Below are 26031 nucleotides of genomic sequence, written 5' to 3'. Positions count from 1 at the left end.
TGAGTGTGTTATATACCCGGAAGAACAATCTGGACCCGTGACATCCGTGTCATGTGATCGCGGCCATACGTTACTATGGACATGGTGTAAATGTAGTACTCCGGTCCTGTCGGGGTGTACGCACCCTATTCACACACTCTCTACACTCATTTTACCACTATTTAAGAGTTTGAAAGTGCCTCTAATAAATAGCGCTTATGCGTGCCATCATTACACACCCGGAAATGAAACCGGGACCCGTGAGCCGCACAGCGTGCTCTCACGTCATGTTGCCACGGTAACAGAGTAAACCTAACACTCCGATCGTGATTACATATCAGTACTTGGGTGCCACAATGTGCATTACCCGGTTTAACCAACACCTTGAGGATCATAATGCAGCTCAATAAATATAAACTATATGCAGGAGTAGTTACATCCTGAGAATATACTTTCACTGGCCCTTTGATATTTCTATTGGGGCTCATTAGTTTTAATCGCTAGACACCTAGGCTGATCATGTGTCCATGAGTGTGCGTAAATATGAATACTAGAAGTCCTCTTTGGCCTTGAATCATAAATATTCTCAGGGTAACTAGGTGCCAATCACAAACCGGCCATGCACCCGCATGGCATATCTCCTGTCATTTGTCTACATCAATATTAATGAGAGCCCACAGCACACCAGGGTATATCATCATTAAGGCCTTTTGGTGGATACCCAATCTGAACACCCATCGCTGTTCTCTATGGAACAGCACAGTATCAAGTGGTCCCACATGTCTATGGTAATGTGGTTTATCCAATACCACCCATCTAAGGTCCTCCTCTGTGTCCAACATCAAGGAAGTGCCAGGTGAGTTTAGTGTTGGATTTTTTTCGGTTTGATGGAACTCTTGTGTTAAATCATCCTGGGTTTGACTTTCCGGGTTGTCATGCCCAAGTAGTTCAACTTACCAGGGCATTGTATCAAATATATAACTCCCTCTGTGTTACAATTTGTATGGCTAGTTAATGACCAGGGAGTTTTTCAAGATGAAAAGTACGTGTGGTTAAATGACAAACCACGCAAGCGCCACACGGAAAATGGCCCTGAACAGGTCTACCAGTATGGATAGTCCGTAGCTGGTTAGTATCATGTACCACTCTCGGCTAAGAGTGGACCAAGATATTTCCAAGGTTTCTGCTTAGTTTAAAAGCAAAGAGAGGTCTCTCTAATTTTTTTTGCCTTTATTCAAGATATGCCAGTTGGAATTAATGGCTTTCTTGATTGTAGTGCTGAGATGGCTGAAAGTAGTGACACACACCAAACGATTAGAAGGAGGTTTTTCATGTGTTTCCAATAGTGTCTCGCGGTTGTTCCTGGCTGTCTTATTTGCATTCCGTATCAATCGCGTAGGATACTGTTGTGTGCAGAGGTGTGCACTAATAGTCGTTGCATGTTTGTGATACATGCTAATTTGAGTACAACTTCTCCTCAACCGTAGAAATGGTCCCATTGGAAGGTTGTCATGGAGAGCGCGTGGATGGAAGCTTGTATAGTCTAAGAGCACTACACGCCATCGGCTTTTGGTACAGTTCTGTAATTATCTTCCCATCTCTTGGGTACAATCTTAAATAAAGAAATGGTAGTGTCTCATTGCTAGCTTCACATGTAAAATTCAGATGGATATGGATGTTGAGTTGAGCCAGCTTGAAAATTCTAGTCATGAAATTTGATCCCCCTTCCCAGATAACTAGAATGTCATCGATGTAGCGCTTACACAGCAATAACTTGCTGTGGAAGGGATTCTCCTCTGGGTAAATGTATGTTTCTTCAAACCAGTGCATGAAGAGGTTCGCCATACTGGGGGAACAAGTACTGCCCATTGAAGTGCCCATAACTTGCCAATACAATTGGTCTTCAAAGGAGAATTTTTTTTCTCTCATAGCTAGATTGGCACACTTCATCACAAAGGCCGTAGGTGACTGGTCACTACAAGGGTTTTCTTCCAACAGTTCTTGAATGGTTCGAAGAGTTTCTTCTTGGGGAATATTAGTATAAAGAGCCTCAACATCAAATGAACCCATGAGATGTATCGCCGGGTCAAAATGAATTGTCAGGTAGGACAGGACATGTTTCGTTTCCTGCAAGTATGATGGCATCTTGGCCACCAGAGGTCGAAGAAACCAACCAACAAATTGTGACAAAGGTTCTAATAAAGAACCAATGCCAGAAAATATAGGCCGACCAAGAGAGAGCCTGTGATTTTTGTGTATCTTCGGCAGGATGTAAAATGCCGGGGTCGTAGGGTGTTTAGGTGTCAAAAATTCCACCTCATTTCTGGTAATCCATCCAGCTTCAAGTCCCTCCTTAACAAGATTGCGGATGGTGTTCTGTAGTCTTATGGTGGGATCGCACATAATGGGCTTGTAATATTTGATATTTCAGACATGTCTGTTAAAATGTAACTTAGGTTAACAATTTATGATTTAAGTTTGCATATTATCTGGTAAATCAACATACTTGCACCTACATCCATTGGCCAGTGTGGTGACATAGCAGTGTTAAAACAAAAAAAGCTTAGCCTATCCCTCTTCCTTCCGTTGCTCCAGATTAAGAAGATAAGTTTCATCAACTGTCGTAATAATAAAAGGGCAGGGCTCGGAAAATGGTACTAGTCCTGCAGGTCTAATACCTTGAAAAATCTCCTCGACCTAACTGCAACCTACTTGACCTCCGTCTCTGAAAGTGGAGCAAATGTGGCAAGATAACACGATTTAAGGGTATCTTTATTGCTCATTCACTTTGTGGGCAATAAAAATGCCTTTAAATCTTGTTATTTTGTCACATTTGTTCCGTTCTAATGTGGGTCTCATGACTGGGGAAGAATACACAAGCTATGGTCTTTATTTGCTAACTGGGGAGATTCCACATGTGGATACCTGCAGTCTGCTGGTCCTTAACGCACCAGTGTTTCTCCAGGCGGTCTGATGCCACTCCAGCATATACTGGATTTGTGCTGTCATGTAATAGCGCGTTAATTGTAAGACTCCCGGACCTCTTTCTGCAGTTGGGAGAAAAGTTTGTCTTATTGATATTTATGCTTTTCTGCCTCCCCTAAGTGAAGTTTCTTACAACTTTCTGAAGTGTCTGTCAGTCCTGGGGGTGGTTGTAACATTAACAACTTCACAAGGTGTACTATTTGAGGTAGTGGTGTGTCCTTATAATTGTTTTTATACTGCCTTGTGGGTCTTGTTTAAAACTTGTTTTGTATTTGTTTGTTTTTGGAAATGGGACAAACTATGATCCACATGGGGTCAATCAATCAGGATTTATAAAGCTCATCTATTCACCTGATAGGGTATCCAGGCACTTACAGGTCCTGGAGGCTTACTGGAGCAGCCAGGTCTTTAGGGCTATTCGGAATTCTTGAAGTGAGGTGATGGTACGAAGGTGCATGGGAAGGTTGTTCCAGGTCTTTGCTGCAATGTTGGAGATGGGGCATTGGCCACTTCTGTGTCGTAGATGCAGGGAATAGGGGCAAGTAAAAGGGAGGCGGAGCACAGTCTTGACAGTTGGTGTAAATTCAGGCAGAGGTTAATGTATGAAGAGGTGTGTCAGCAGCCTGAATTAGCATCTCTTCTGTAGGGGAGCCAGTGGAGTTACTTGAGGTGTGATGTGGGTTTGAGGAAGGCCAAGGAGGAGTCCATTTGCGGCATTCGGTATGGTCTGAAGTCTGTAGGAGGTGTGCGGGGTTTCTAAAGTAGGGGGCGTTGCCATAGTCCAGGCTTCTGGCCAGTTGTATCTTGTCTCGGGCAACTGCCAAAAACGATGTTGTGAAACAGGTGCTTGATTTGGTTTTCGATGTCGCCCTTTTCTGCACTCCTAGGATATCCTCAATTTTTATACTGGAGCACAGTGATCTATTTTCTGTTTTCAATACGACTTTGCAGGTCCATGTTTTGATCCCCAAGTTGTAGCATTTCTCTTCAGATAGGATCCACCTCCTTATCTCTAGCATCACTGCCTTCACACATAAAGTTGACCCGTTGTCCCAGTTCCCCATGTTTTCTCACTTGTTTCAGGTCCTTAGACATGACATTCCCGCCCTCCGGCAAGAGTTCTCTTAAGTTCACTGAATAGATCTTCCATAAAGGAACGTGTGAGGGAAGGACCCTGTGGTAGTTATAGGGAGGGATTGAATCTTGCTCCTTTGCCGGTGCCCTGCTCCTTGTGCATTTCCTGCTTTTTATTGGGAGCCTTAGTGAGTATATCCTTGATGTGAAGTATTTTCTTTGTTTGTGAAAGGCCATCGTGTCTCACTTTCACCTTGCCCAGCGTTATACACGAGCGAATATTCTGGCCCTGGACAATCATTCCTGTATTTATGGTGAGGCTGTTGGCGAAGGTTGTGTTAATACTTTGATGCCCTCACACTAGCCCCTCCCTTATCCTGCAGAGCCAAAAGGGTCCTGTCCGTTATAGGCCACAAAGCAGAGAGGGTGAAGAGCCCTAATAAAAGAAAATAAATAAAATCAAAAAAAATTTTAAAACAGCCAAGGGGACAATGAAGGTGTAGCTGAGGGTATTGAGTTTGGTAAGAACAGCGCATGAGGGAAACAATAACCTGGGCCACAGGGGAGATGCAAGCGAGAGAGAGCAAGAAGCTATGAGGGAGAGCAAACAGAGAGCAAGGGGGATGAATATGTTTTATGGGGCAGGGAGACAGAAGTGTTAGAGAGCTGCAAAACACATGCACTCTGAAGTGCTTAACTAAGAAAAAAATGTTCCCTAAAAGTCAGTAGTGGAAGGACACAAGTCAGCCAAGCAGGAGGATGGTAGAGGCTATTCCCTATGGGAGGGACCAGCATTGATGGGCAAGGAAAGTCTTCATTAAAGAAGCAATCAAATGAGTGATAATCAAGCCAACAAATTGTAAGCAGCAATTGGATTGTAACTCCCTGTTAATTATTGGTAAACTCACAATAGGTTGTTTTTTTTGCAACCAAGCAGCTAGTGCTGTCTGGAAGGCTTGACCTAAATATAGAAACCAGACTGTGCAGCGTAGCAACCAAAAACACAGATTTTGAGGCAGAACAGCAAGGATGTGGGCGAAGGTCCCTGGAAGAAAAAATGTAGGTCTTAAAACAATTGTCTTTGAGTAGACGTTCCTCAAAGTTAACTGCAACATTGTATGGTCACATTATTTCCTTGTGCCTTTGTTATGAGGAATATATCCCCTTTACACGCATGCAAGTGGCTGGCTGTATTGACTACTTTTTAACGTTGAATGTGTTTGCTTTAGATGGGTGCTTGTTCCCATTTGTTGTTGCCGTTTAAAAAAAAAAATGGGGTTGGGGGAGACTGACATTTTAACCTGTCCTCATGTGTCTAGTAAAACAAGCTATAGTTTTCTTACATTTTGGCCCTCACTGTCTTTTCTGTGACCGAGGATGTAAATTAAGAACTACCAAACACATTTTGCCATTCTTCCCTTGAATGTAGCAGGTCGCTGTAATTGACCAGCCCTTATGGGAGCTATCCAGTCTGGGTACCACTCCTATCATCATTAGTATCATCTTTGCTATCCTAATATCCTTTGTTATCCAGCCCACCTGTAGCACCCGGTAGTCCACATGTGTTGAACTGTGGTGGGGAGATACATTTAGAACTTGATTGCTGTTATTCTTTCAAACTATGCCCCATTGTGTATACAGGCTATTGGACCCATAATAACAGTACATGAGTAAATTGTCCCAGCTAACTTTGGACAGCAGGGGAGACCGATAGTAGATTCATGGTTTATTTATGTTTGCTTTATTTTTTTACTCAGTTCTTATTTGTGTGCTTGTAAATAAAATGCCTAATTTTATTTTTTTGTTGCTAGCAAGTAATTTAATACATTTGTGAGAAACATTAAAATAAAAATTGAAACATAATGAGAATAAATATATACTTAATACTACACACATCTGTAGTTACAAATATATCTTAAATAATAAAGTAGCATTTTTATTAATAAAAACTATTGTAGATGTGAGTATAATTGATTGAATGCTGTAAGTCAAAATACAATAAGAATGTGCTGAAGCATTATCATAAAATGTTTAAGCTCAATGTTAATACGCTAGACCTCGGTAGATAAAATATATTTGCTCAGTCCTATGATAAAAGTGATTTCAGTTTTTCCAATGACCATGTCATAATTCATACTGAGGCTTTCATTAAACTAGGAACTCAGTACTTTTTTTTTTTTTTAAGTTTGTGCAAATAGCATTTGACCTAAAAATAAAGGTGCATGATAATTCCGAAAAATAAATTCAAATAAGAAACTAAAGCCATCTTGGACTAACAAAATTAATCTGTGCTGCTTTCATCACTGCTGTTCCTTTCCTGTGTTGTGTTGATGAATCTTCCCAGGACATCTCGGATATCACATTATTTAAATGCAAGTAAAGTATTAAAAGCTTCTTGTCTGGTACAACATCTGTACTTTGAAAATAGATGCTTGCAGATTCTTATCTTATCTGGAACTGCTGAGACGTAGGGGAAGGTACCCTCCTCTCCAATCCAGTGATGACCATCAAATCTCCAACGGATTTGTGTGTTATTTAAAAAAAAGAAACTAGAAAATGTCTTATTTCTAAAAACAGGCCAAATATTTTTCTGATGGTAATTTGAAATGCTTTTTCATTTAGCATTTGTGAATCTTGTCCACAGACACCAGTTGATCAAGCTTGAGAACATCAAATTCCATCTCCCAATTATATACTGTGGGTTTTGTATGAGTTGAAGGCTTATCCAAGCCTGTGATGTTCGCTCTCCAAGTCATTATAGATAGCCTGTCTTAAATCCTGGTGCCATTAATTGAATGGAGAACCTTGGCAAGCAAATTCCAAGCTCTAAAATCACCTTCCAATCTTATAGCTTGGAGCACATCTGAATAGTAAAAAGTTAGAGGCAGATACCATCTAAATGTTCCGAGTCCACCCTATGACCAAGAGAAGTAGCTCGGCCCCATAAAGAGATTTAGGCATTCATTTTCCAAACATAGCTCTCCTTTAAAATGATTTAAAAAAATTAAAAAAAACTCCATAGTTAATATGAAACTTTTTGAACATATTGTTTTGCTACTGGAGAAAATAAAAAAATGCAGCCTCAGTGGGTGTGGGGAGCTTGCTTAACCTGCTATATAACAGGACGGGATTCCAGAGTCCATCGATGGCTCCTGAACCTTATTATCCCGATACTTTCAGACTCTGGACCTACCTGAAGAAGGAGCACAGCCCAGAGCTCTTGGGGGCACGATGTGGAACTTGCCTGGCCCCCGACGATGGTGCACAACTAGCAAAAGAGCTGCGGCTGCCACATTGCTTGAAGAGAGGGTGCCGGTCTGGAGGCTGGGTGCAGCTTGAGGTGTGCAGTGGCCAGGAGACTGCCTTTATATAATAGCTGAGGACCCGTGTGTGCGGTGGAGACGCAGTCCAGGTACCCCCCCCCCCCCCAAAAACATGTGGCAGCGATAATCTGGAGCGTGCGAAGCCTGTGGGGCTTCCAATTGTTTGCCGAAGTAGGGGCCTTTAAAAGGCTGTAGAGACTGGGAGCTGCTAAGAGGACTAAAAGACGAATATATCCCGTGCGGCACACCATGAGAGATGGGGTGGCTCGAGATGGGAGACACCGGACTGACTCCTCGGTGCGATTTGTTGGTGGAGTAGGATGGCTGCTGACCTGCTGGACTCTCCTTTATGTTGCTTGGTGGAGTCCCCTGGGAAGCAGGTCACAGTAAGGCACAGTGAAGTTACATGTATTATCGACAGATAGACCATGTTGGGGGAAACTAGCAAGAAAAGACAGCTGAGACCTACAAAGTAAGAGGCCTTGAGGGATTCACGCCCTACACAGATAGCACTCATGCAGAGACTCATGCGCAGGGGTGGTTCCCTTGGCCCCGCCACAGTGCCGGAACTGTGATAGGTGAGATTTTTGGGAAAAGCTTGAGACTTGGGCGGTGTGCTTGCTCCCCTCTGCAGAGAAGTGCTTACCTGTGCAGTGGTGGGCACTACCTGACATTGACTTGGTTCGATCTCACCCTTCCCAGCATGGATCGTGATGCTGAGGATTATAGGCTGATGGAAGGCGCACAGTTTTGGAGTGTATGGACATATGTTTTCACCTTTCCCTCCACCGGCAAAGATGGCTGTATGCAGACAGATGTGCAGCAAGGTGAAGTGGGGACTGTGACAGAGTACTCAAAGCTGCAGTGTTGGCTCAGGGCACTGTGATCGTTATACCGACCTGTGTGGGGTCTGAGGTGGTTGTGAATCCATGTAGTGCCACATCAACTGCAAACGCAGGATACGTAAGAGACCGGGTCCATAAGCACACTGGACATGGTTCACCCACACAGCGTAAATGGGGCTCTACAAGCACGGGTACAGGTGCCACTGAGAGAGTGCCTCCTTAGCTGTGTCCATGGCAACTATTGTACAAGCTGTTCAGGATGTAAAGACATCCTTAGAAACTCAAATAGCTGTGGTGGTGGGTGAGGTGGGACTGCTGAGAGAGGACCACAGGAAATTGACGGATCGAGTTAAGGAGTCAGAAAATCAATTGAGTTCTGCCCTGCCACAGGTCAAGGAGCTTACCCAGAAATACTCTGCTGTAAAGGAGGTGAAGCAACCTGCAAGTAGACTGGAGGCCACTGAGGCAGGTACCCCACCATAATGTCAAAGTAGATGTGCAGAAGAAATCGAAAGGCCCGAACGTCGAACTTTTTGAGGACTGGTTAGACTAAAAGGTTCTGCAGGGCAAACTCGTCCTGCTTCTTCTCAGTGGAATGGGCTCGCAGGGCTCCTTTTCCCACCCACCACCACCTCGGACAAATCCCTGCCCAATCATCGCAAGACTTATTAACTCTAGAGATAGGGATATTATCCTCCAGGCAGCAAGGAAACACGGCCCATGGAAGATCAATGGGAACTAGGTGCGCCTGTACCCAGACTACATAAATCTAGTCCAGCTTCAGTGTGGGGCATTTGTGCTTGTTAAGAGGGTGCTGCGCCAACTGGATCTCAAGCATGCTCTTCTTTATCTGTCAAAGCTGCAAGTGGGGCACTAGGGCAAGGCCCACTTCTGATGTTGGTGCAGGAGATATGATCATGGCTTGAGTGTTGGGGACTATGGTGTAGTCCACTGCCAGGCGACAAGAGTGAAGGGGAGTTGAAGCTGGCACCATCCAGTCGCCCCAAAAAGAGGAGGACTAACAAGACCTTTCCCGCCAAGGAACAAACTAAGGTGGCATAGGAGAAAACAGTCAAGGAGATCCAGGAATCCAGAGGGGTAACCAGTGGCGAGCCCTGGTTTCGGAGGAGGGCAGTGGCTTGGACTGAGCTGTAAAAGAACATGACAGGGGATGACCTACTGCCCCTTGTGACACCTTTAACATCGGAACATCTGGGGAAATAGGTGTTTGGCTCAATAATGAGGTCTAGTAAGACCAGAACTGGCTGTGGGAAGAGGAAGGCTCTGGCTGGCGCCAAAACTGTAAATCCTGTCTGCAGACTGTGCAAGGCACAGCCTTTGCAAATGGACAGCTCTCTACGAGTGGCTGGTAGCTGCGCCCGGCAAAGGTTGCCTATACATGTTTGATGTTTGTTTGGAATTCACACATACCATGAGTTGGAGAGGTGGTTAGTCGTACGATCACTACACAGTAGGGTATGGTGGGTGAGTTTGGGGATCAATCACGACACACCAAGGGACAGAGTACAATGCGGCAAAGGCGTGTGTGGAGGTCAGACCCTCGCAACAAGGAAATGCATGCATTCACCATGACCTATGCACAAACATTAACGTTATTAACTTTGAATATTAGTGGCATGGACAGTAAGATAGAGGAGTTTGGTGCTTCGGGCCCTTAACAGTTCTAGACCGGATGTCATATCTACGGGATATGCACCTCCTGGGAGTAGAGCACTGCAGTATGGGACAGGGAAGGTACAGACTGGTGGGGGATGCACAACACACTTCAAGAGGAGTGATGATTCTGCTTAGGATAACACTCCCAAGTCATGTCCGACGCTCGTGGACAGATGCACATGGCTGTTACGCGGCGATCTTGGTTGATATTGAGGGGTAATTAGTGCTGCTGATCAAAGTAATGCCCCCACTCCTCTGACTCCAGTCTGATCCACTATGGAAAGTGGAACCCTTCCTGGCACTGGTGATCCTCGGTGTGGTCTTTAATTTGGTCTTGGGCACAAAGGGAGACAGAATGAATACTAGGGCAGAAGGTGAAGTGACAAAGGAGAAACTAGAGTGCCTTATACATGTGCTTGGGTTGAGCGATATTTGGAGGAATCTCCACACTGTAGTGAAAGGGTATTTGTTTTTGTTCCAGAGTGCACAGCATGCATTTGAGACTAGATAACTTCTTCACAGCCTGTGAACCTCTCCCCAGGTTTAGCTACACCACATATTAAGCCTGGGGTATCTGCAGCCATTCGCCAGTGTGAGTGACCCTGAATACTGAGGCGTTAGACCAAAAGGCATATGGAAACATGGCGCTTCTCCAATTTCCAAGAAGTTAAACGCCTAGGTAAACCATTCAAGCTCTACTTCAAGGAAAATAAGGACTCCGTGAAAAGCCTAGTGGCGCTCTAGGAGACATACAAGGCCATGCTGACGGCCCCCAGCGCCTAGAGACCCTTACGGGTGATTGTGCGCTTTACAAATGTGGACTTTACTTTACTTTTATGCTCAGGTGAGTCCTAATCACAGTGGTGGTGGGTGGCACAAGGGAGTGACTTGCTAGGCTGGGTACTCTGGATAGGGAACTGACCCAACTGGAAAGGACATATGCAGTGATACCAGCCACCTCTGGCAGAGAGCCATGGATTTAAAGACAGCAGAGTATCAGACAGCGGCCAATTACAAGGCAAAAGGGGCCTACCTGGCAAAACGAGAATAGATGAAGGGGGTAACCAGACGGGTAAACTGCTCACATAGACCAGCAGGAAAGAGAGCGATAGCTTGTTAGTCAGGGAAATAGGAGCGGACTCCGGCCTAATGGTGAATAGCAGAATATTTTTTTTCAGACACGTCAAAACCTTTTATGCTTTCCATCTGCGGGATCGCAAACTGGAAGTACTAGCCTTCATTGCTGACTGCCCTATGAGAAGACTGGGTGAGGACCACATGAGAGAATTTGAGGCAGACCTTGCAGTAGGGGAAATCTCTGCAATAGGCCATATGCAATCCAGGAAGGCCCTGGGCCCGAACATGTTCTCAATAGGATTCTTGAGGAAACTGCATAAGTGGACGGCAGCCCCTCTTCACGCAGCCTTGGTGGCAGCGTTCCAAGAGGGATCTACTGGACTACATGTGCTTGGCAGCAGTGGTACTTAACCTGAAGGCAGGGAAACCTGAAGATAGAGGTGACTCGTATAGTCCCATCTTATTATTGAACACGTATAATCTTGTCCTGGCGACCAGACGGAGGGTGGTTGTAACGGAGCTTGTGCGCCTGGACCAGAAGGGCTTTATGCCTGGTTGGTTAATAAAGCTAAACCTGAGACGGTTACACAATACCGTGGCGGCCGCAGCTATGTCGCCAGCCGGCAGGGTAATTCTTTTGCTGGACCCCAGTAAGGCCTTTGATGCAGTAGAGTGAACATGGACTGGACGTACCACTTGAGGGTATTGGCTAAAGTGGGATTTGGTTCCAAATATCTCCGGTGGGTCAGACTGCTGTATGATTGACCTCGAGCAAGAGTGCAAATCAATGGCCGCAGCTCTTGGTAGTCCGGAGTGTGGAGGGGGCACTCATCCAGGATGTCCACTTTTCACCAGTGCTGTTCACACTGGCCATTTAGGCTCTAGCAGAGTGGGTGCTTGTAGAAGCGCAGGTGTGGGGCTGACCAGGCAGAGATGGAAGTGAAGAGTGCATATTATTCCACGCTGATATCTTACTGAACCTGACTAATGTGACCACAACACTAGATAAGTTGCGGGGTTTTTGTTGCGTTTTTGAGGACCACTTTATAGTTGCCACTATTGGGATAAATCATTATTGTTTCTGTTGGAAGAGGTGACACAGCACAGGGAAGGGAATTGACCCAGTCACTACGAATAGAACTGACACTGTTCAAATATCTTGGGATCTGGATAACAAACAACCCAGCCTTGTTCTATAAAGCAAATCTGAGTCCTCTGCTCCTATGACCAGAGCAAGATATAAAACATTGGCAGTCACTGCACTCTGGTTAATAGGGAAGACTGCAATGTTTAAGATGCTAGCCCTCCCCAGGTTTCGATATATACTCCAGAACAATGCTTACAGAAATCCAAATAGATAGATTTTTGTTTTTATGAGGGTGTACGCACTCGTGCAAACACTTTTTCGGCAGGCTTCATCTGATAGCCATGAAAATCCTTCAAAGATGCAAGTATGATTGGGATATTTCACTACCAAATGTGTGGAAATATTAAGCGTATGTAAGGAAGTGTTGTAAATGACTAGGTGTACGCAGGTTAGACTAACCCTGCATTTCGGCAAAACATTCTGGGGATGGGAACTAAGTTGTGTACATGCCCTAAATGGGCGCAGATTGGCACATATAGTTGATATCCTAGTGCTTCATGACTGATTGTAAGATGCATGTTGCACCCTCTGAAAGCACGACCCACAAAAGAATTAACTTTATAGATTTGTGTTTCAATACTTACTGATCTGTAGCTCCATTTATTTACTATACTTTTAAAAATGTTTGATCAAGATTTCTTTTTTTGTACACAACAGGAACATTTCCCTCATTGTGACTGTTTGCCAAGGCCTGCAAGTTGTTTGCTGGAATGCACAAAATCCTTTCATGATGGATCGGCTTCTCATAAGGCTCAGCGAGAAGGTAAGCACACTTTTCCCCCCATTTCTAGAATATCCCAACACGGTGTTTCCTCTAAGGTTTCAGTGTCATAGTAACCTAGTTATGTCAAAGTTTTCCTGGCTGTGTGCAGAACTGAGTGATGCGAGCAGTCCTACTGCTACATCTTTGTCGGACTGGAAGAGACTTCTACATGGTATGAATCTTTCATTTGAATCCATTTTCTTTTCCTAATCTGCCTAAAACCCACAACATGTAGAAACCGTTTAAAAAAGCGCTCTTGAATTATTCCTATACTTAAGAATTTGCTACAGTACTTTGCACCAGAAAGACGTGAATTCTGTTATTCACTTTTAGACTCGAACTGCTCTGAATGCTAGATTTGTGGTATTGATAAAAAAAGACTACCTTTTACAACTGAATGGAAGTACAAATGATCAACTTTAGGATTTGTTTACCAATACAGCTGTCGTTCTTCTTAAATCCTATGTCACAAGACTTATTGATTTATTACTTTTACTGTCTGGGAATGTATGCGTTAGAAGAGCTGAGGCATATGGCAGGGGGTGTGTCCATCAGAACTTATAGGCTAGAGGCTAGAAAATTGGGTAACTTTAATTGCTTTGCTGATCCTATGGCAATTAAATTAATAACTTTTTTGGTACTTTGACACAAAGTAAAGCATTCACAACTGGTACTACTGCACCCAGATTCACTGGTACAATATATATAATATACATGTCAGTCACATTTACACGCTAAATCCGGTTTGTGGGCACAGTGGATGTTGGAAATGTGCCCTCGGCTGGGATCACCCTGGTTGTTTTTGTGTGCTGTTGCTGGCTATAGAGCTATGTTCATTGTACCTCTGCTAACCATTTATAAATCACGTGTGCTCCTCCCGTCAAAATGTTACATTGATAGACTCCTGTTTAGTTTATTTACCTTCCTAAAGATCCCTTGTGTGAGTAAATGGGATGTATTGTGTGTGTGGTTGTAGTCCAACCGTGGGTAGCTGTGGCTCTGAGCAGTCAGTCTTACACAAAGGAAAAAGGCTAAAGCATTTAAGCAGTTTTTTAACGTTAACATGTATTGCGGTTACTTAGGCTGACCAACTCTGGCAGGAGAGGGTACCCACCAGGTCCAAAGAAAGTTTACTTGCCAAGAAAAGCAGTCTTCAGTAGAATTCTAGTGTCAGTGGCTCCTTGCCATTGACTTCTGTGGCGTGGTACTGATGTAAGGGATACAGGATATTGAAGATACAGCACTGTCAAAAGGGATCTTCCTGGGGCTATTACATGTTCCTGGTAAGAAGATCCTGGTCACAGGGGGGAGCAGAAGTCCTCTTGTCACTGGGTTACCAGTCACCTGGCATAGAGGAATCACCAGTTTCCTACTCTTGGTGATAAATCTGCTTCTTGGCGACCAAACTGCACTCTGACCCTCCTGGGTACAGCAGACTCTGGTGCAACGTTTGAGTGTCGGGTTCTGGTCTCTTAGGCTTCTTGGGATGTGGAATGACGATCCGGTGATCTTGACTACAGGCTACTTCAGCTTTTGTGGCCCTGTGCTGCAAACAGAAATTCAGCCAACTGACTCTTGGAGTCTATGCTTCTAGCTGGGCTTGGGGGATGACTTCTCCACAATCAGGACTCAACAGGCACAGTCCTTTCCTTCCCTGGCCCAAGGAGCAGAAGGTTGCAGCCCAACTTCGGTGCAGCCTATTCACCGTTCCCAGGGTCAGCAGAGCAGTCCTTCGGTTTCTCCAGGGGTGCCTCTTGTATGCCCTAGATGTGCCATCAGGAGAGGTTGAGGGTTACTGGGCAATGGGCTACTAGGTTCGCTCTCACCTGATGGCATCTAGCGCTCCCAGCGTGCTTTGTTCTGCCTTCGCCACATTGTCAGGACCCCTCCGTGTGTGGAGCTTGGCAGCCCACTCTGGAGGTGTGGCCACCTGTGGTCTACCCACCCATGAAAAACTGCTTTGACCAATGTTTCATCCTCTGCCCACACCCCCAGTCGGTCTTCCCAAACTAAAGAGCAGCCCCTCTCTAGTGTGTTTAACATTTGCCCTTCAAAGGGTGCTTCCTCTGTGGAGTTCGCCTTTTGGGGTACCACCTTGCGTGACTTCCTGTCAGGAGGAAGCAACACCTTCTCTAGTGGCAGACCTCTTTTATTGCCTGTCCTGAGAGCCGCTGACGCATCTACCCAGGTGGGCAGAAGGCTGTCTCCTGGCCAGCCTCAGCAAATGTGCACTGAAAAACTAGACTACAGAGTGGCAGTTTTCTAAAAGTTGCATGTGGCAACATGTTACATTAATTTTCACTTGGGCATGAAATCGGGCATAATGCAACAAGTTGTTTGATACCTTGAATCATCAACTCTGGTAGTACCACTCAGAAGTTAGCACAGCTGAGGGGTTGTGTGTGTAACGTTGTCCTCACCAATGGGGCTAGTAGTCTCTCCCAGTAAAAAACGTCAATTGCAGGTTTTAACTGCCACATGTTAAACACATGCTCTGCTTTTCTAATATGCTGCACCGTGCCTTAGAACTGGATAAGTCTGCTGAAGGGGTGACATTAAAACACATTAAAAAGGGTAGTGTATGCTTTGCCATTGTTTAAAATCTCAAAGTCGAGTTAGTAGTTTTAAATTGCCCTTCCAGCCTGCAGTGGGCGACTGGGAGACATGTTTAATGTGTCTTACTCTGGGTGACACAATAAGTGCTGCAGTCTCTCAGGGGAAACACTAACTTGCTAGCCCTGGTGCCATGGTACCCTATATTAGGGACTTCGACGGAAGTTACCTTGTGCAGTTGAGTATGAGTCAAGCCTACATACATGTTTAAAGGCAAGGGCAGTGGCATTGTTGTCTGGTTAACAGGACTCAGTGCAATTTCAGTTAAAAAACAAGCATCATCGGTCCATTACTGTGGGTGGCCATGCAAAATAGAAGGAAGAATAAGAACAGAGGAAGACCGGTCCTGCTGTCTGTGACCTGAGAGGAGCTCAGAAGGTCTGGGCTTCCAATGTCTTGTACCCAGGGCACTATCTCACAAAATCTGTATGGGGCAGGTGACAAAAGACCTAAACAGGTAGGGACACTAGTGGGCTAGGAAGCACTGCTGTTTAAAGACGAACTCTCACTCACCCTAGGGTGACATGCTTAATCATTGGGGGTCCCCTCTTCACACTGGGACCGTAAGGTACCCCGTGCAGGCTACAACTCCCCGTAGGAGAGGAGATAAGGGATTTTTCAATATGGTGTCCCTATTATTAAATTTGTGTGGGAGGGAGGGGCAGAGTGCAAACAAAAAAGGTGTGAATTAAAACTCTCTTGGTGGGTAAAGACACTTTTATTCTGGTACCCCCAGTGGATAGGATTAAAAAAAAAAGCAATGTGAAATGGGGATAAAGATATTCTCCTACTTCATATTATGGTCAACATGTTTCTGCCTAAATTGACCGGCAGGTTCATGGCATTCGTCAGGATAAACTTATGAATCACTCTGCTTGTGATTAAAAAGTGAAAAAATGGAAATTATACTTTAAATCATCTAGTGGCTATACTATGGTACCGTTATCTAGAAGGGTCCACATGGTGCTGGAAAAGTATAAACAGAGATTAAAAAATACAAATAATAATTCAATTGTCTCCATTGTATCACCCAATCGTGTCCATCACTAACACAGCAACCCAAGTGTAATAGGTTGTTGTAATCAACTGTAATCGCCTTACCATTTATAACCTATTTACAAAGCCCACCTTCATCAGTCACTTCATGGCGGGCAGAGCTGAGAAGATAAGTAAGCATGGTATCCGAATTAATTAAACTGATTAAATTCATTTTATATCAATTATACCCTTGGTTGTTTTATCTCCCTCACACACTAGGATTACAGGGGTCTCTAGTTATGTGGACATGGTCAGTAGATGCGGCCTCCTGAGCACCCCGCCGGAGGGGTCGGTGCCACTCAGGATCTCGGAGCCTATCTGGTCCCTCTGCCGTCAAGGGCAGTAAGAGGGGCCTCCGCAGGAGGTGGGCGTAGACTCTGGATGGTGGGCTAGGGCACAATGCAGCAGCGCTGGACTCACTGGGCTGTCGCCGTACCTCAGGGACCTGGTTCAGAGTCCTGTACCAGCAACGGAGGCCGCCTGGGCAGCGGCGCGATCGCAACATCTCTCGCTGATGGGCATGGCCTTCCTCACTCTGCCGGGGTCGGTGCTGCCCAGGATCTCCGGGGTCTCAGCAGACTTCTCGCCAGTGAGTACGGGGGTAGCAGAGGGACCCACCAACGGGGCAGACACAGCACCCGGGTGGCTCCCAGGGCCCAGCCCAGATCCAGCTTGCAGCGGCCCGCCGATCTCTGTATCCTTGTTCCTTTGTCGGCTGCTGCGGCAAAGGTCATGTCAGTTTTTACTGTAGGGAACGGGTGGTACGGCTCCCTGGCTCTTGGATGGGCTGCTGTTGGTTTGCCTTCGGCTCCGGTCGCTCGGCACAGCTCGATGGCCACGGCACACCGCGATACCACAGGATGACTGCGCCTGGGCTCCAGAGCTTATCTATTTTGTGGCCGCCATGATCGGCGATTAGCCATGCCCCCGCTGTGGCATTTTTTCTTGATTATTTTTTTAAATCAACGATAATTGACAGGAATCCAGCAGGATATCACGTTTTTTGGCACTATTTTTTCCATCCAAAGCTTATACCTAATTTTAGAGCCTAACCCGAGAGCGAGCTGCAAATTGGTTACCGTATCCCTGGTGTCTTGATAACTGTCAAACTAGAGGCCAAGTTGTAACAATTGGTTTACAAGAAGGGGGTTGACCCAATCACATCACTGGGACCTGGGTAAGTATATGACTGAGAGGAAGGGGTCCCAGTAAGTACACAGAGAATTATTAACAAACCATCCGGAAAAATCAATTAGGAAGACAAGAAAGTCAATCTACTGACATTGTTTTTATTTACAATGTAGTAAAGCCACATTAGTTGGACAGCCTTTTTAAATTTAACATTTTACAATTTTGATAATGTGCCCATGGGGGGGGGGGGAAGGGAAGTGTTCATTCCAGCTTCATTCCAATAATCATGTTAATGAAAACGTATATGAAGCATGTTAATCTGTAGTAATATCCTTGAACTTTGAGTCACTGACAAATTGAATCCGTCCAATAGCTTCCGATTGTTTGCACCTGTTGGCTTTGTTTTTTATGTCACTTACCCTTCCTACACCACATTAACACTTCCCTTTCCCTCTCCCCCCCCCCCCCTTGGGCACATTATCAAAATTGTAAAATGTTAAATTTAAAAAGGCTGTCCAACTAATGTGGCTTTACTACATTGTAAATAAAAACAATGTCAGTAGATTGACTTTCTTGTCTTCCTAATTGATTTTTCCGGATGGTTTGTTAATAATTCTCTGTGTACTTACTGGGACCCCTTCCTCTCAGTCAAGTTGGAACAATGTCACAATTAAAGTAACTCATTTTATTCCACGGTTCTCTTTTTGTGAGACGAGGGCAGGACTGTGCTTCTTCGGAAAACAAGGACTTGAAAAGATGTAAGCGACTGATTTGACTACACACTAACTCGTTCTTTCCCAAACGTTTTAGAACAACCACTCAATTTTTAGAACAGCGAACTTTCATTACCGACCTGCCTTTAATGGACATGAGGCAGGGTGATTTTTTTTCATGTAAACTAAAGCATTCTGTCGTAGTGCATTGTCATTTAGTTAGCACATTTTCATTAAAGCACACAAACTTTGAAGTGTGTAAATAAGGTTTCAGTGAATATTTATCATTTGTGCATCACCAAGTAAAGTTTCTTGATTTGTTTTGAAATTATTAAAAGCTGTTTCCAACACACGCCAGAATTACAAAAAGTGCATCATTTCTGCTTTGCTAACTGCTGAATGCTTACAATTCATTACAGGTGTTTACATTTTGTTACGTGTTGCAAAATAAAAAAAAATCCTTTCCTTTCACATTCCCCGTACTTCAGCAGGATTGTCACATAATTCACAAAAAAACTCCTCTCACTTTAGTCAGGGAAACCCAAGTAAACCCCAATCCCCATTTTAAAAGAATAACTAGCAATTGGACATTTGACCTCTGAAGCAAATGTGACAAGATAAACACAGAATTTGAAAACCTCTTCATTTATTGCTCTTACTTTTCAGACACACCAAAAATAGGCTTGTGACCCACAATTTGGGAAATGCAGCAACTAATCCATGGAAGAGTGTAGCAAACAAAGTAATGCACAAATGGCCTGTCTCCAAACGTTGTCATGCAAAGTGTTCAACAGAGACAAATGTGTTGCTGGAAGCAAGCTGCATGCACCAATGCACAACCCACAATTTTTTCCCATCCCCTTTACCCGGGTGTACAAGATGCATAGGAATTTTTGATGGATAACTTGCAGAGTTCTTGAGGATTGGTTTGGTGATACTGCCTTGAATAAAATAAGAAAGGGTCTTGGCCTTGGACAGTAGGCCATGTCATAGGTAACATGACTCTGGAGTTGTGAAGTGAGGATTTGTGGATAAACACCAGGTTAAGGTTTCATTTCTTACACTTCAACTACTGAGCCCAGTCCCTTGTAAGGACCGCACATAACATTGTTTCAATCTGGCCCATTAAAAGACTGGGGCAGAAAGCTCTCAATAGTGAAATTTCCTGAGCAAGTTGCCGTGTGACCCTATTGAGTAACAATGTTGATAACTGCAAAGGTGCAGTTTGATTCAGAATGACACTTTCCACGTGGGGCCTTGAAGAAGGCTGGTCTTTGCTGTTCTGATTGGAACCGCTAGATTTATGATGCACAAAACAGACTTCAGAGGTCCTAGCTAATAGTTAAAGAATATTGTTAATTTTCCTACCAGTTCTGGAGAATGTTTTTATTTTGCTGTTTTTATATTCTTTAACTTGAAAATGATAGGACCTTTCATCCATTTTTAATGTCTTTTATTTTAGCTGTGCACATTGAAAAGATCACACTGAAAGGAGTGCATAAGAGAAGAATTGAAAAAAGTGTAGAGTACACCTTTAATGTAAGTAGCTTGCATCCCTTTTTTTATTTTGCAAATCTGTTGGGTGAATTTTTCAACCGTTATAGAGCAGTAACAGTTACATAATCTACTGTTGTATTTGCGTAGTCTTTCTGATATACTTTTTTTTCCAAATATAGTTTTATTAAATTGTCTAACACAAGCATACGACAGGTGATCAAATGCAAAATCAAAAGGATTGAGACTGAGTAGTCGGGCTGGGGTGTAGGGCTGGGATTGTTGTGTGAGTAGTCATGGGAGTAGGCCATGGCTACCAGGCACACCTGCATAAGACTCATATAAAGCCCCGAAAGGCATCCTCCTTGAAATTTGAAAATGTGGAACCCAGGCAGACCTTAACATTTTATCTTACAATTGTATGCCTAAATGCACTAATTGTGGGACAGTCTGAAAAGGTTGATTATGAAATGAGTATTCAATGTTACCCTGCCGAAGTAAACACCTTCTTGCTCATACTTCACCTAGTAAGGTGTCATCTTTGCTGCCTACTCACGTGTTAGACAAGGATAACTGACGGTCTCTTTGCCGTTTTGCACAGCCCATCTGAGCGTCACGTTTAATGTCAAGAGGATGAGTACGACAAGGACTGATATTATGATCAGGGGTACTGCACTTCTCCAGAACAATTCCACCAGCAATATCAGGAAGAAATTGTCTTCTTTCCACACTATATTATGACCTGCAGTTCATGTTAACTGATTACTGAAGGCTTTTCCCTCAGTCGCCTTCCGCTAGACAGACTTCTCCATCTGCAAACGTCTCCACCTGTGTAGCCATAGACTTCACAAACTCCACGGCTTATGCCTCCATCGGCACGGCACATTTTGCAAACCGCACCTCTTAAGGATCCTACATTTTCTTATGATGACAGAGGAGGGTGAGCTTCATGAAGCTCATACTGAATGTGATGATTATCTTTTACCAACGCCATCAACTCAAATGCCAACTGATGCAGATTTTCTCCTCCCGAGGATATAGGGGGGCTTCCATATAACCTTGATAGAGCAGCTAGAAGGTTCAAACTTCCCATGCCTACAAAACAGACTTTTCTTTATGATTTTGAGGAGCCCTTTTCAAAGAACATTAGGGCTATACCTATTGCCTATCACATCTGGGGTGAGGGCATAAAGGAGATGAAAAATCCAGCCACAATTGCTGCGTTGTTGCAACGCCTGGATAAAAAGTACAAGAGCCCCGAAGATGCTCCTGCAGGTCTCATAAGGTGCCCCAAACCAGATTTCCTAATCACAGGGGTGACCCAGCACCGGTTTAAAAACCTTTCACCACTAATTTCAGCGCCTCCAGACAAAGAGGGTAGGCATATTAATAACATCGGGAAAACCTTTTTCTTCAATATCCGCGCTTGCAGTAAGGGTGACAAACTCTTTGGATGTTCTCGGGCGATACGATTGCCGGATGTGGTCGTACATCACTCCATACTTAGACAAACTTCCCAAGGACGTAAAAGTCTTGCAGGAGAGTGAGTGCACATCATCTGAAATTGATTGCGCCATGCACGTTGCCACTACTAGTTTCCGACTACTAGCAGGAGGGCAGTGTTAAGAGGACTGGGCTGACTCAAGATCATCTCTTTCAGTTCAGAGGTTCAAAATAATATCTTAGACCTTCCTTACAATGGCGAAGCCCTAATCAGGAAACATTTCAGTGATGCCTTCCAGGACCATCAAAAGAGACACAGACCTGGCCAAATCATGGGGTGATCCCGCAATACAGAAAAATTCCCCCTTGTGAAACTGAGGAAGAGGAGAACCCTCCTGTAGAGGAGGCTACCAGCAGTATTGCGAAACCATATATTCATCATCCTTTCAGCAGTTTCGTCCCCAATATCAACAAAGGCCACCACAAGCGTCCTATAATAGAAACCTTCCAAGGGGGAAAATTGTGATGGCACTGAAAGGCTGCCGGCCGCCATCAATTACCAGTTACAAGCACCGGCTACTCCCCTGCTTTCTCAATCCCATTTCAGAGGGAGAATAACCAATCCCCTTTAACACTGGCAAGAAATAACTGACCTTATTCAATTTGGCCATACATTTGAATTCATCCCACAAAACTCCTACAACCTCACCCCAGGCATCCATGCAAAACATTGCTACTCCATTTGGAGGGCAAAAACATGTTAAAAAAAGAAGCAATAGAGTTGTGTAGCTCAGAAATGAAGAGGTTTCTATTCCCGGTTCTTATTGGTCTTTAAGAAGTCAAGAGTGGTGACCGATCTGGATCGTAGAAACCTGAACACCTATCTCAGGAAACTAATTCCGCATGGCAACACTGCAGCTCCTGAACCAAGGAGACTGTCAACCCTCGATTTCCAAGATGCATATTTTCATGTTCCCAACCCCCACCCAACACGGAAAATTTCTAAGATTCACATTAACAGCCAGGCATTACCAGTTCAAGGTGCTCCACAATCGGCATAAAATCTGTGCCTAGCGTTTTCACAAAGTGCTGGCACCTGTAGCAGCCATTCTGAGACCACACAAACATCAAGTGCTACCATTTCTCAATGACTGGTTGGTCAGGGCACCTTCCAGCCAGGCTGCACAGACGTCAACAGCTACCTACATGAACCTATTCAATGAGCTGGACCTCACACTGAATCCACATGTCAGTTCTTCACCCATCACAACGGATAATATTTGAAGGAGGCCAAGCTATTCACACGGCTCAGCAAAGAATACCCCATCCAAGTATCTCCGGGCATGTTCAGTGCACTAACCTGGTGGACTCTGCAGGCACATCTGTCAGTCGGTCTACATTTCCTAACTATGGCTCTTCCTTTAGTCATTACCACTGACGTCCGTAGAGGAGGGGGGAACTGATCTCCAGGAACTACAGATCAGCTGCAAAGTGCAACCTCCTCTGCATCTCCACATCAATCTGCTTGAACTCCAGGCAGTGCATCTAGCCCTGCAGGCTTTCCTTCTCCGATTAAGACATTCTGCCATGCTAATCTGCATGGACAATGACCACAATGCACTACATAAACACTCAAGATGGCACAAGATCTCACCTGCTCTCCCAAGAAGCACAAGCTATGTGAGTGTTGTCCATCCATCACAGGGTGCATCTACGAGCAGAACCAGTCCCCGGCAAACAAAATACCATAGCGGACCTTCTGCAGACTGAGTCCCTCTTGCCATGCGTGGGAAATCAAAGGATCCTACACCACCTTTCTCAAGTGGAGCAAACCGAATCTGGACTTCTTTGCAACTCTGAAGAACCGGAAATGCCAGTTTCACGCAAGGTGGCATCCTCACCCGGGGTCGTGGTGGAATGCATTTTCAATTGCATGATCTGGAATCTTTGCCTACGCCTTTGCTCCGATTCATCTCCTCCCGAGAGTCCTCATGAAGCTCAGTCTAACCATGCAGGATCATTCTCATAGCTCCAACGTGGCCACACCAGCATTGGTTCCCCTCTCAGAAAAGTGTGACATCTGGCTGAAGTAGTTACCTTCTTTCCTATCAGCAAGCCAGGGCCAAGTACTGCGCCGAAATCCCCAGTCACTTTACTTGTCAGCCTGGCTCCTAAATTCAACGAATTTGTACATCTAAATATTCCACCAGACTACCTGTTGCTTCAAGCGGAAAAGATTGTGCATATGGTGCCCAAGGACTAAGGTGTATACGTTTCCTCTTTGCCAGAAGAAATCCTTCAATATGGTCTGCATCTGGCATAATATGGATGGCTTATACATCCATTAAGGTCCATGTAGCAGCAATTTCCCGTTTCAGGCAATAAACCACATCTTCATTATGGTCTACCAGACTACTTGAACAATTCCTCAAAGGATTGTTCAGGGTCTTCCAAGTGAGGTCTCCTCCCCTTTGGCAACCCGACAACGTACTGTTGCAGCTTCTGAAAGACCTTTTTTGAGCCCATCTCAGAGCAGATTTTAAATTCCTATCCTGGAAGATTGCTCTCCTCTTGGCATTAACCTCTGTCAGAAGAGTTGGCGAGATACAGACTCACCCCATTCAGGAATTGTTTCTCCAGTTTAGGGACAATAAGGGAATTCTTTGCACGTACCCTAACTATATTCCTAAAGTTCCATCCGACTTTCACCTTCAATTAACCTGTAATTCTGAACCCCTTTTTTCCAGACCCTAAGACGCTAGCTAAAAGGGCATTCATCTCTTTAGACCTCAAAAGATGCTTAAAGTTCTACTTGGACAAGACAAAGCTTTCTCAAATCCAGTCAACTATTCCTAGCTTACAGGGCTCCCAGAAAGACTATCTTCCCTCAAAGCAGAGCATTGGTAGATGGATATCCAGCGCCATTCAATTGTCACCAGAAACCAGGCAGATCATCCCGCACATCGCTGTTTGCTCATTCTACAAGAACTATGCCTACTTCAGTGGTGAAATTTGCTGGTGTGTCACTTTAAGAAATTTGCTGGGCAGCGACCTGGGAGAATAGCCACCTTGTAACACAGAGCTAATGCTTTTAATCGGCAGTTCAGTGATGCTGCAGTGTGCCAAGAGGTGTTGACATCCTTTCCAATGAAGGCAAGCCATCTCCTTTCCAGTCAGCGTCTTACCTGTTAAGCATGTTTTGCATGGTAGTTGTGTTTCTAGAATGGTATTTATCTATATTTTTATGTATAGATATGTATACTTATATTTCTTTTCATGTATGTGTTAGATTTTGTGGAAAAATGTGCTTCTCAGCTGTGTAATCTGATTAGAGCATGTGAAAGGTTCCAATAAAGTTAGAGGTAAGTAACTTATTTCCTTCCCAGGAATAGGGCTTCTGGTCCAAAGTAGTAACCCAGATGATGTGTTAGCAACTGAAGAACTAAAATTGTCATCAAATCACTCTGGAAAGCACATCTGCTCCTAAGTAGAAAGCTCTAGCTTGATGACCGTGCAGAGCTTTTTTGTATTCTTCATTGTGAACCGCTAAGCATGACTACTATACCCAGACGCTCCAGTGCTCACTGTGACACTGGAACAAAGTAGCATCGAACTGAAAAGACCCAGATAGGTCTTGGGTCACTTGTAGAGGGCCTTGCTCAGCAGTTCGGGCTAGACTATTTCTGCAGCACCATGGCTGATTTGCATATTCCTGGGGTCTAATCTGAGGTGGCATGGTAAACAAAATGATTGACTTGGATGCGGCCCAGAATAAATCTGAGATTAATTCAGGCATGTCCTCCATTATTTTGTATTCTTTTAGATATGGCACACCGTTTGATTATCGCCTTTGAAAATGATGAGCACAGAAAAAGCTATACAATTAAGGATATTATGAATATGCTGAATTTAAAGACAGGCACTCTAAAATTCAGCAGAAATACGCAGCAGATTGGAATCCAACAGTTCTATCCAATGGCATTCCAATCTCTGGAGGAATTGTGCAATGTTGCTACCTTTCTGGTACAGTGGCCACGTCAATCGCTTACAATTTCATTGGCAGTGTAGCTCATTGTTTAAAAGTGTGTGACTAAGGGCGCATTTAATACTCCATATTGTATTTTCCTGCAAAGTGTTTGATTATGATTCTTTTTCTGACATTCATCTCTTACAAGTATATGCCATTGTGCGTCCTAATTATGAAAACATTTTACACATAGTCCACATTAACCGCTGTCCCCTGTTGTATGATAGATACTTCCATGTGACAAGGGTAACCCTTGTTTCGGATTCACGTATCCTGAATACAGCATGACTCTAAGACTGAGCCTAGGTGAGACCTAAAACGGCTAGAATTGGAAGGAAAATTATTGCCACCCGCACCACAAGCCCCTCAAAAGGATTGGGCACTGGAAAGTTCTCCAGCAATTTGGTGCCTGCAGCAGCCCTGGGAGCAGATTTATAAGCCTCCTGAACATTTTCGAGTCTCTCTCCTAACTCAACCACTGTCTGGGAGTGCACCAGCCTCCCTTCCACCACTGTCAGCACGCCATAAATGCTGCCTTGTGTGCCATCCCTTATCTTTCATGCAACATATGGAATGCGGATGACGAAAGAAAACCAACATTGAAAAGTCTTCTGTATAGTCATACGTAGAAAGATATTCCTTACTGTGCTTTTACATATGAGAAAACTGAGTGGAGCTGGGAAGGTGGGGGGGGGCGCAAAC

The 26031-nt window shown here is 44.4% G+C and overlaps 1 protein-coding gene across 3 annotated transcripts in view; it reads left to right on the top strand.

The window, feature by feature from the left end:
• Positions 1-26031, top strand: part of ZCCHC2 (zinc finger CCHC-type containing 2) — a 283093-nt gene that overhangs the window by 20490 nt on the left and 236572 nt on the right. For all 3 annotated transcript variants that reach the window (XM_078687775.1, XM_078687777.1, XM_078687774.1), the window contains exons 2-3: positions 12765-12870; positions 19828-19904. In XM_078687775.1, the coding sequence (XP_078543901.1) occupies positions 12765-12870; positions 19828-19904 (183 nt within the window). The remainder of the gene's footprint in view (positions 1-12764; positions 12871-19827; positions 19905-26031) is intronic.

The sequence above is a fragment of the Lissotriton helveticus genome, chromosome 4_1 (assembly GCF_964261635.1).
Source record: "Lissotriton helveticus chromosome 4_1, aLisHel1.1, whole genome shotgun sequence".
Lineage (NCBI taxonomy): Eukaryota > Metazoa > Chordata > Amphibia > Caudata > Salamandridae > Lissotriton > Lissotriton helveticus.
The sequence above is the reverse complement of the archived record's forward strand: the minus strand, read 5'-3'. Positions and strand labels throughout refer to the sequence as shown.